The following is a 12,268-nucleotide window of genomic DNA, read 5'->3' on the forward strand; positions in this document are numbered from 1 at the left end:
GCTTTCTTTCCGAGATGAGAAGATCAATATCGATGTGATGTCTGAGTTCAGCACGGAGTTGGAGTCAGGGCGTGATTCACTTTAGCATAAGACAGGCAGGGGAAACAGCTAGTGTAGCCATATTCAAAGTAAAAATAATGCTTACCACCTCTAAAGCTGACTTATTTATATACATCTGTACCATTAGTGTCCCCGTAAAACTGCTCTTTTAGTGTTTCAATTTGCCTGTTTAATGATGTCAAGAAAGAAATTTGCTTTGGCCTAAATTGCATTGTAACATTGATTCTAAGATCTTTATATATTAACGTATCAATTGCCAAACGATTTAAAGGTGCTATTGATAACACTGATAACATTCATCCACTAGATGTCGCAACCTCACTTCCCGTTCCATTGCATTCGCTTCACAACAAGTCGTTGCCAGGCACTTACTCAGTCTACTCAGTCATTTATCTGTTTTTTCCACACTAACTGACCCAGAGATACCAGGTTATACCAACGTCTTGTTAGAAGTGGGAACCAAAATGTCAGATATCTTCCACAGAGATAAACAAAACATTTATTTTTGACCCGCCAACATTTTTAAAATGATTAATTCACAATCATAATAATTTTTTTCAGGAAAAGTCATACTTTTATTCGGCACCTTTCTAAAGGCTCTGTGGATGTATTATTTTAATTTTTTTAATTGTTTACATAAAAATGTTATCAATAACATAAGACAAGGCTGCATCTCTTGTCTTCTTTAAATGCCATAGGATGTCATTCGGCCAAGGTAAAGTCTGTTTTCTATTGTGCTTCTAGGAAAGTAAATTTAGATATGCTTCATTTAATTAATGTAGAGCTGCTTAAAGGTTCCCATAAGCTCATCAATTGCTTACAATTTTTTTTTTACCATAAATTGGATTATTCCATTCACTTTGCCTTATTTTATTCTAACATAAATAATAACATTCTCAAAGTCTTTCTTTGGAATATATGAAATGTATTTATTTCCTTCCATTTTATTTAAATTTCTATACCAGGCCTTTTCTTACAACTAATGTGAGATTAGGATTATAATTATGATTATTAGATTATATGTCTTTGATATACTGTCTGCTTTGGTCACCTCTTTTCATTTTTGTGTAGCTAATTGAGATTGAGATTGCCCTTTAAGAGCACTTCATTAACATCATCAAATGTCATAAATAAATGATCAAAGCACACATCCTTTGCAGTTGGTGGTCTCTAGCCATAGCCGTATTAATAAGGGCATTTCAGGAGAGAGTGTGACTCCAACACACTCCAACATATCTCCAGTTTGTTTACACTGAAAGCCTTCCTGTTAACAGTTGCTCAAGTTGTTCAGTCTTTGAGAATACTTTGGCATGTCTGAAACATTTCCCAACAGCTCATTTCTTGTTTCCTTTCTCTCCATCCCTCTTGACCCCTCTCTTATTCCTCTTCCTCCCCTCAACCTGCCTCTCCAGGGAGCTGAAGCGAGAAAGGGAGCGCACAGATCTCTGGCGAGGCCTGGAGGAGCACCAGGACCGCCGGATGCAGATGCTCACGGAGGCCGCCCGGAACCAGCGCAACCTCCAGGAGCGAGGCGAGAGAGGGGACCCGCCGACCCCTTCGTCCCCGCAGACGGCTCACTCCGACCAGCCCGAGCCCAAGCCCAGCGGGGCCTCTTCTTCCTCCTCCGGAGCCGGGGAGAGCGCCACCTAGGTGCTGCTCCACAGAGATTGGATAGCACGGGGGTTAGGGGACGGGGAGAAGACACGAGGTTGATGGTGAAAGTGTTGGGAGAGAAAAGGTACAAAACAAAATCCACTGTTCTTTTTATCTCGCATCACCGAGGGCGTGGCTTTTTTGTGAAAAAGTGCACAAGCTCAGTGATCCGAGGTAAAGGCCGCACCTTTTTTTTCTGACGGAGTTGTGTGAAACTGGTTCACTCTTTTTTGCTGTACACACATTATGTTGCAGATCAGAAGATGAATATCGTCCAAAAGTGCAGACTGTCATTGTAATTAGCGGCTGGTTTATTAAACTGCAGGTCAGTATCCAAAATTGGTAGCTGGCCTGCTTCAAATCAGCCTCGAAATAAGAGATGAAATTTCTCTTTTGGTGCAACACTAACCAAGTTTAACATGTGTCTAACTTGTCTTGATATTTAACCAACCGAGTCAGAGTCTGTACTGTGGCCTCGTATTTATCTTTCGGTCAGAGATGCTTATTTCATGCGTGGATAGCACAATACATCAATAAACAAAAGAAGCAATTTCACACAAATGTCCCTAAACTATTGCCGCACAGACCAGACACACACACACACACACACACACACACACACACACAGAAGCAGGTACATATTTACTGTAAATACGGCAGAGCTACAGAGAGAAAGTGTATCCAGGTCAAACAAATCACACACGCCAACACTCGATTGATACACCAAAATATCTCATAAAGTTCAATTTTTAACACTCACATACGTACAGACACACACACACACACACACACACACACACACACACACACACACACACACACACACACACACACACACACACAGCTGGTTCTGGCGCTAGCTCCTCTCCCATTCTGTCGGGTTCCACCAAAGGACGAGTCTCTCAAGGTTAAATAACCACCGATGAAGATGATGATAATGATATAAAGTACAATACTGTTCCTTCTTCTTACTTGTTACTCTACTACTACTACTCTACTCTACTCTAAGTACTACTGATGATGATGATGATGATGATGATGATAATAATGTTTTTATATATATACATATGTCTCTGGATATTTCTGTAGTGTATTATGGGAGAAACACTAGTGTAGCAGATACCATAAAGGGGAAGGCCGGCTCCAATTCTGAATTCACATCACATGTTAACTGTACGAGGCCATAATGTGAGTGCTGAAATTCAGCGGAATTCCCCTTTAACAGACCTTAAAGTGGGGAGGAATGAACTGGATTGGCGGCGGCTGTTTTTCTTTTATTTTGAAATTTTGGCTTTTTGTGGTGCGGCGGGTGGATTTTAAAGGGGTATTTCGTAAAAATCCAAAAACATTCCATATTTAAGATTTTTTTGTTTGTTTAAAGGTGCCATGTGGAGCTTTCTAAAACAAACAAAGTTGTGTTTACATTCAGTGTTATTCACTAAAACACATTGTGTATATGTGCATTTCCTTTTTTTGAAATATATTTTAACTCTTGCATTGTTTACATCCATGTTTACTTGCTAACATTCTTCTTCTTCCCTGCCTTTTTTTGGCATGTTGCTAAGTTTTTTTGCACAATACCGCCACCAACTGTTGATCAATGGAGTAGCATGAAACCGCCTGTGTGCCCATGTGCATACATGTGAAACATGCGCAGTACAAACATAATGGGGACCCGCTCATAAAAACTTTGCTCTATAGCGCTACTAGTGGTCCAAAACTCCACAGGGCACCTTTAATTTTGATGATGTGGCACACGGTGATGATTTTTTGGTTAAAAGTTTAACAAATTTACTCATTTGCCTAGGTTACATTTTACAAAGTTGAACTTTACAACCGCCCAATTTCTGACCAAAAATGTATCCTAGCAGACTACTTAACCCCACCCGACACAGAGGTTACCGGAGGACAAATAAAGCGCACCACAAGTGTTTCAGACCAAAAGAAAAACACAGTGATCCAGTTGGATTTCTGCACCCGGAGCGTCTGTTCCTTTCGGCTCAGCAGACCTGACGCTGCTAGGTGACGACCATGACGATGATAACTTTTTTTTCCGGTGTGAACCAAGAAAAATCTGTTTATTCTTGTCTGATCATTATGATAGAGTGATGGGATAATGAGAGGGGGGGGAAAAAAAAAACAGAAAAAAATTATTTTAGCAATATTTTCATTCTTTCAGGATAATCTGTGTGTTTTTAGGGGGTTAAACAGGAAGTGGGTGTCCCACTCAAATGTTTACCCCCCACTCTTGTTTTTACTCCTGTTGCGTCCTTGATATTCACATTGTCTTAAAGGTACTTTCTGTGTAAATTTCTTTGATGAAAAATGATTTTTGCTTTGTAATTATGTTGTTTTTTTTCTTGGTTTTTGTATGATCTTGTTCATTTTGTGGAAAACTGATACTGATGCTATTTATTTTCTATTTGATCAGGAAATGTAACCTTATTTGAAGATGATGGTCAGGTTGTGTGTGTGTGTGTGTGTGTGTGTGTGTGCGTGCGTGCGTGCGTGTGTGTGTGTGTGTGTGTGTGTGTGTGTGTGTGTGTGTGTGTGTGTGCGCGCGTTGGTGTGTATCCAGTGAGTGAATCAGTGAGCAGGAGATGTGCGTAGACAGAGTGACAGAGAACGAGAGAAAACTGCTCTCTCTTTGCTTCTTTTTCTCTCTCTCTCCTTCTCTCCTTCCTGAGGGACAGGGTCTGAATCCGAATGTATCGCAAAACAAATCGATTGATTGTTTTTTTGACGCTTGAGACGCAGAGCTACCTGTCGGCTGCTTCGTAACCAAACATTCAAAAACCCTTCAGACCAGCAGTTTTTCAAAACACTCACTTTCAAATCATGCCTGAATCAACAAGGTTTTAAAATCCATTTCACTCGCAGCTCTCTGATTGGCATTTTAAGTTTTATTGAGCTGTTAATGACTGATCGTGAATTTGCGTCCAAGTTTTTCCTGAATGCTTTAAGTTTGGTTTAAGTTTGGTTTGAGTTTGGTCGGCTTCTTCTGATGCTTTCAGGCTGCAGTCACACCTAATCTACCGTTGTGTCTTTGTACTAAAGAGCTTGTTGCTTTCAAACGTTGACACGTGCATTTAATTTAATTTGCAGATGTTACGTTCAACATCCAGGTTATAACTTCCAACACGTCTATCAGTCGAACCAAATATTGTCCGATTTGTGCATGCAATTGTTGAGCTTGGAAACGGTAGTTTGACATAAAAAAAAATCTAACTTTCTGCAGCTTGTCACATGTCATGGTCTTCTTCAGGGGATGGAGTTGCTCGGTTGGCTCGGATGGCTCGGTAGTCGCCATGTGGCTGAAGTATGGAACTTTGGTACCAGGTTTTTGGGACGTATCATCACATGATGGCACCTGAGCCAACTCCACGACAACTGAGCAAACTCTATTGGTGCCTTCAAATGGGGTCGTGTTTACCGTGTTCACAAGAAGAGTCCATATAAACACCCCCCCCGTCCCCCCCCCCACCCTCATGTGGTGTTCATGACATCGTAAGTGGAAAGTTTCTGAAAAGCTCAGAGTTCACGAGTTGTGACGTTGTCAGAAATGGCAGAGGCCATGAATTTTGTTTTTCTTCGTAATTTTATAATAGTTCTGAGGAAAATGTTGATATTCCCATCGGCCTCATCTTTTTCATCTGTTATTGTTTCTTTGCATTTCCTCTATTATGTTACCTGCTTGCTAAATTGTTAGCCTCCGTGGCTTCTAGTCGCCGACAGTAACGTTAATATTGCCGTTGCTTAGCAGTGGTGTTCTCACGACTTAACCACTTGAACGCCAAGCATATCGTGTAAACAACTTCCCATGTTGTAAACACAAGCTCACGAGTTTCATTTGAAGGCACCATATCTGCTGATGAAGACTGGTTGCGTCCGAAATTCCACACTAACATGCTATTCAGTACGCTAAAACAGGATGTGAGATTTTTTATTATGTCCAAAACCTTAGTATGAAACCAATAGTACACGTATTGTATACTATATTCGGTGAAATATTACAGTATGCAAACAACGGACACTACGGTGGCATAAATATCCCACAATGCAATGCGGTAGTGACGACAACGTTCATAACAGACGTTGACGGACAGCTCTGTAACATCAATAAAGCTTCAATTTAACAAAGTATACGATTTCACTTTGCTAGGCGTAATATATATATTTTAAATTAGTTCAGAATTTGATTCTCACAAATTGTTGTTTTGGTCACATGAGGTTACCATGGTTACACGTCTCCAACTGGCAAGGAGGCTCTCAGGAAGTGACAACGTAATTTACAGCTCACTGCGTCCGAAAAGATACATACTGCTGTTTATTCACACAAAAGTATGTTGAACGATATTACACCTGTTGGGTATGTAGGGCGTAGTATGTGATTTCGGATGAAGCTTTTGAGATATGAGCTCCAGAAAAAGCTAGAAATCCGAGTTAACATTATTACATGTGCTAGTGGTTCCCAACCTTTTGGCTTGTGACCCCTTAGAACAAACAAAACCCCTTTGGCTTTCGTGTGGATATGAGTTGCGAGCAGTTCAACCAAAGAGTGTTTTTTTTTTCTCATGAAATAGTTTTGATTGTAGGTAAAAGTATTTCACAAGAATAAAAATAAAACAGATAAAAATCAAGTGTGCGTTCCAATCGGGTGCTCAACCTCAAGAATACAAATCAGTAAAAATACTAAAGAGCAAAAATTTGAAAGATAATTTTGTTTAAATAATGTTTTATTTTGTTGTAATGTCCTTTTAATTAACTTGTGACCTTTCTGATTTATCTGAGGACCCCTTAAGAGTCCCAGACCCTCAAGTTGGGAACCATTGACATAAGCGTCTCTTCTCTAAGTACTACAATGCTGTATATTCTTTTAACTTTCAGGCAGTTTTTCTCCTGTTTCTGCACACGACAGGAGCGTAAAGCATGCAAATTAGCATGGGCCGTGCTCCATGGCGGCCACAGAAAATGCACTGATGGATTAGGTGTAATAGCAGCCTGATACTGCATCAGTAAACACCTCAAAACCTCCACCAAAAACAACAACATTTGGTTGGATTTCAAACGTTTTGATTCAGGCAAGAAACACACTAAAAAAGAGACAAAACTTGACCTCGCTGATCTAAACCTCAGCTTACTTTATGATTTTTGTTTTGGCTAGCTTACTCACAAACCCTCTTGATTGTTATTGTCAGTCGGTCAGCTGACTCGGGGGGGGGGAAACGGAACCCCAGCTCCCACTTTTCTCACCTATATTGGTCAATAGTAATATTCCTCTTTCTACAACTCTGTCGTACATCCTAGAACTGCTCCGGAACAGGAAGCGAGAGAAGAGAGAGTGTTCGTAGAGAGCTCGGGTATCGCCTCACAGACAGCCATCAAACGCTGGTTTCATTCGCCGTCACATTTCCTCTCTGTGGCCGTTTTCGTGCGGCCAAATTGAAACAAATGCTTTAAATCAGAGGGGCGGTGTGAACGGATTCAATGAAAGCGGCCAGTAAAGATAAAAAACAGAGGAGGAGAAAGACAGAGGAAAGAAAAGACGTAGAGTTAGACACGATAGAATGGCAATAAGTCAGAGCAACAGTAACAGAATGAGAATATAATGTTACCGAAACCTACAACTGCATTACGTAGCAATTTCACTGAATTTCTAGATTTGCACTGTCTGCCCAATGGTCTGTGTTTGTTGTGTTGAAGAAAAACCTTAGAGAAGATGATTAAGACGATGCAGAAGAAGAAGATGTATATTTTGGGGACCAACACAGCGGTGGGGGGGGGTTTGAATGTAGAGAGGCTTACTACTGTACGTAACATTACAGGGGGGTGTAGAATGGAGGAAAAAAAACTATGTGCTAAAAATGAAACTTCACTTTGAGAAAACACTCTGAGAGTCTGCTGTTTTTTGTGTCACCTCTTTTGTCTCTTCAGTAATATTAAATTGACTTCCTTTTTTCAACAGGCACAATGCACGTTACTTAAAGTTGCTCTACATGACATCCAGAGCATTAATATAGCAGCAAACATTTACTTGCTATGTAAAGATATAGAGGAGTGATGTCTACCTGAGCAGAGAATGAAGTCACTCTCCCTCTGTGTTAGTTGTAATCCGAGCTTCTCTGTGCTTTGTTTACATAGCTAGGCTGGTGGTTACAGCTGATAACGTCACTCCGGCTGACGGTGCCGTTGCGGAAGCATAGCACCCATCTCCTGTCACTTTTGTAACTACGAACTCACTGAGAATTATCAACTCTTTTAGCCTCTTTTAGCATATTGTTTTGTTCTTTTGTCCCACAATCTGCATTTCCTGTTTTGGACAGAAAGTTGTTTTCAGTGTAAGAGCTCTTATAAACCCACTTACACTACCTGCCAAGCATCAAACAGCTGGTACAGTTAGCACCTAGCTACTGGAATAGTTAATTAGCCAAACATTTCCCTCAGGAGTTGGAGGAGACCAAAGCAGGAGATAAAAGGAGAATAAATATTAGACTAACATTCGTCTGGCAACTTCAAATGAATGATTATGTTGCTTTGTCTCTGCTGCATGTGTAAATAGCCAACTGTTAACTTAGCATTAGCATCATTAGCCATACCAACTTTATAAGACGTTAATATGTTAGTGTTGTTTGGCAAAAAAATGCTGCTTTAATCTGCTTATGAGTGTGTTTAAATTACATGAAGGTTTTAGCCCCTTTTTATTTTACAAACCATTCTTTTTCATTTTTGCTGACCATTTTCAAATGCAGTTTTGATGCATTTTTCCAACCGTTTCAGGCAAACATTGATTTCCATTCATTTCCATATGGTGTCAAAGTCAACTAGCAGACTTTTGAAACTTGAGTTGAGTTGCGTGAGTCATCGCAATTATCATAAAATCTGCTAAAAAAAAAAGCATCAGAGTTACCTAATATTTGCATTGTGATGAAACAATGAATGGAAATCAATGGCCGCGTGGAACGGTAGCAAATATATGCCACAAAACCAAAAGCAGCACGGTTTGCAAAATGGTTAGCTGTGATGTAAAGTATAGTTTTAGTTAACGGGCTAAAACGTGCAAAAACACTGGTATGATATGGAACTTTAAGAACAAAAATGTCCATGTTAGAGCGGAAGAGACAATTACTCCGATGAGTTCACCTTATTTAATCCCTTAATTTTGAAATTGTCAGGACTTTTTTTTAAAGTCATATGGTGCCAAAGGTTTTAAATTACCCTGTAAGAGTTTAAAAAGTTCTGTCCTTTGTATTCACATTACCAATCCTTTGTCACAGTAAGTGTCACGTTGAGTACGGACAATCCTTACATCACTGAGAGTCGACCAAAGTTGGATAAAGAGCTGCACACACACACTCACACAGAGAGATACAGGCTGAGGTTAAGAAAACATAGACAAGCATCAGTATTTTCCAGGGAGTCTCCATTATTTCTGGCTTGGGGTCTAATGGTATTTCATTGTAATTGCTATGATGTCAGAGTGTCCGTCCGCCCTAATGGCCTTCTAAAAACAACAACAAGGACAGATTGGTTCCATTCACTGGTTGTTGTCCGAGCAGGGAGACACCGGAGTCCAGCAGCTCACATCTCTGCAAGATCTTCAGCTGAAAAGGTGAGAATTGTTTTTTAAATGATCTATTAAGTAATAGGGCAGGTATTCATTTTATAAATAATTATTTTTTAAGATGTTTTAAAGACAAAAAAAGTGTACGTAATTATGTTAGCAGGCTATTTTACACCACGGTTAGTGTAGCTTCATACGTATATGTGGAGTTATGGTACTCACAGTGAAGACAGTGTCTCATTGCCTATAAAAGTATTCACATCATTCTGTTCATGCAGAAAGAATTTTTATTTCAGTGTTATATTTCTTAATACAAGTGAAGCATTTTGCAGTCTGGCTAAGATGAGGTGACTCCAGTTGTTTTAGTACAGTTTAAGTGGTTTGCTTGGAGAGTAATTAAGCAGATGTCTCCAAAATGACGATTGATTCTAATTGAAAAAGCTTTTTATGCGTAAAAGTGAAATTAATTAACTACACTTCAGATTTGTAGAATTAAAATGTTTTGTTGTTCATTTTTAATTTGAAAGTTTAGCTTAGTTTGAATAATTAATTACCCATTGAAATAAATATTTTTTTTTACAGTTACGGTTATTGTTGGCTGCAGTATCCATAATGAACACTAGAGGGAGTTGTGAGTCATGTATACTGCTCTGAGAGTCAGTCAGCTTTTGTGGGTCATCTTCCCCTATAGATGTAAAATATTGGCAATAAAACCTTCAGCAATTCATTTTCAATTTTTAATAGGCCAAACTGAATATTGTAGTCTGTAAATATGACAAAAAACATGGCATTTTATTCCACTCAGGTGGAAGGTCACCTCTAGTTTAGGAATAATGGATATAAATACTCCACAAATAGTTTTCCATCCGTCAAAGTTACTTCTTTATTTTTTCTTTTCTCTAGCCATCTTTCCCAGCATGCATCTCCGACCCCTGCCCCTGTCTTTCCTCCTCCTCCTCCTGGTTGCCGGGGCAGCCGAGGTGTGCGTCGCCGTGACGACCACGCTTCACGGTTTCCGAGGCTGCGCCGTGCGAGAGTTCTCCTTCGTGGCCCAGAAGCCGGGCTGCAGGGGACTGCGCATCACCACCGAGGCCTGCTGGGGGCGATGTCACACCTGGGAGGTAACGTTCACACACACACACACACACACACACACGCACACACACACACACAGTTACATTCAGCCAAAGTAGAACTCCCACTCTTTTCTGTTGCTATTTCTGAAAGCCCCCATAATACTGTAATTGTGAAACATCAAATAAATGATTAATGACCCAGGACTCAGCCCAAACCGTAAGAAGGCCGATGACCAATTCTCGGCTCTGACCCATATGTCATTGTCGTAAGAAGTGCTTAAATCCCTCCGAGCAGGGAGGGCTGCTGAACTCTTACTGAACTTGTTCTAGTTTGCAGGGATTCAAATTTAACTTCCGAGTTAATTGAAAAAACAAGTTTAGGGGAAACTTCAGTCCAATTCGAAGCCTTTAGAGGAGAAAGAGCTCTGAATCAGCAACAATGGAGCTGACTCAGTCATATGGCAGACAGTCAATATTAGACTTTAATATCTTAACTCAAAGTCCACTTACTAGCTTTTTGTGGTGGATGTGGTGAAAACTCAGGGAAGAGCTACGAAGTGGACCTTGAGTTAATACTTTTTTTGGGTCAAACTACCAATTCCAAGGTCAAGAATGAACAAATTGAGTGACTGCAACACATGCTTACAGTAAAGACAGATGTTAGATGTAGAGACTTGTGGCATTCACTGTCATTATTCTTTGTTGGTATATTGGTATATGGGGAAACGATGTCTAGTCACGCCTATCAATGTAGAGCAAAGTAACCTGTGTTCCACCTGTGTGTGTTTGTGTGAACGCTGCAGAAACCTGTGCCGGATCCCCCCTACATCCATCGACAACACCGCGTGTGCACGTACAGCCGCACCCGTCACATGACCGCCCGCCTGCCGGGCTGCCAGCCCAACGTGTCCCCTCTGTACCACTACCCCATGGCTCTGCACTGCCACTGTGCCGTCTGCTCCACACAGGACACCGAGTGTGAGACCTTCTGATGGGCTCTCAGCAAACAATGTTATCAACTGTTTTACTGATATGAATGAATAAAATGATGAAATCAAGACATTTGACTAAGTGTGATACTTGACATCTAGTAACCTAAAAATGTGTCCTTCTGTTGACTGAAGACGTGTGTGTATACTTATATATGTCTGTATGGAAGAAAGTAGAAACAAACATTACATTTAAAAATAAGAGCTCTGTGATTCTTTGCCATGATGTTAGCAATACGGAATTTAAGAAAATACAGATAAAGGCACTTGTTGAATACACATTTAACAAGAATAAAATAAATGAAATAAATATATTTGCAGTATATATACACTGATTAGCTGTGATTATAATCTAAAATCTGAGATGTTAGCATTATATACATTCTGTATTCAAACTTTTGTATTTTATCTGTGTACCAAGGCGCAGAATTACCAACCAAGCAAAGCAGACAACTGCCCTGGGGCCCTAGACCCTCAGGGGTCCAAAGACCCTAGGTTAATTGTGTGCATAGTACAATTTTGTTTGGGGATATTCACCAATAAATTGCAATTTCAACTGAAATTGAAATGACAAGGTCCTTTGTTAACTGGGCTTTGTATTAATCTCGATGCTCAAAAAATGTTTTACAATAATAGCTAATCAATATCTTCATTATTTAAGTTTATTTTGTACTCACATGGCACATATTTCTATATAAATCTGTTTAATTTGTTTACTTGAAGGTGATATGATGCATACACATTACAGAGAGACAATGGTGGTGAGGTCAATAGGGACCCACAGTCCCTTGTGGGGACAAAATGCAGGTCCCTACAACGTATATCATTAAATTTAAGGCTTAAGACCTAGTTTAAGGTAAGGCTAAGGGTTAGGGTTAGGCATGTAGTGGTCATGGTTAAGGTTAAGGTAAGTCCCCAGAGAATGAATG

At 40.0% G+C, this 12,268-nt stretch overlaps 2 protein-coding genes across 3 annotated transcripts in view; both read left to right on the top strand.

Moving 5' to 3' along the window:
- ppp2r5b (protein phosphatase 2, regulatory subunit B', beta) overlaps window positions 1-12,268 on the top strand; it is a 66,261-nt gene that overhangs the window by 46,034 nt on the left and 7,959 nt on the right. The window contains exon 13 of one of the 2 annotated variants that reach the window (XM_074623044.1): window positions 1,473-7,600. The exons of the other annotated variant lie outside the window; for it this stretch is intronic. Coding sequence (XP_074479145.1) covers window positions 1,473-1,710 — 238 coding nt within the window. The 3' untranslated portion in view covers window positions 1,711-7,600. Of the gene's footprint in view, window positions 1-1,472; window positions 7,601-12,268 lie in introns of those variants that run through there. 2 annotated transcript variants of the gene reach the window in all.
- Window positions 9,205-11,403, top strand: LOC141760971 (glycoprotein hormone beta-5-like). Its single transcript, XM_074624113.1, has 3 exons — window positions 9,205-9,322; window positions 10,178-10,395; window positions 11,154-11,403. The coding sequence occupies exons 2-3, from the start codon at window positions 10,192-10,194 to the stop codon at window positions 11,340-11,342; spliced, it is 393 nt and encodes a 130-aa protein (XP_074480214.1). The 5' UTR covers window positions 9,205-9,322; window positions 10,178-10,191; the 3' UTR covers window positions 11,343-11,403.

This window comes from Sebastes fasciatus, chromosome 22, assembly GCF_043250625.1.
Source record: "Sebastes fasciatus isolate fSebFas1 chromosome 22, fSebFas1.pri, whole genome shotgun sequence".
Classification (NCBI taxonomy): Eukaryota; Metazoa; Chordata; class Actinopteri; order Perciformes; family Sebastidae; genus Sebastes; species Sebastes fasciatus.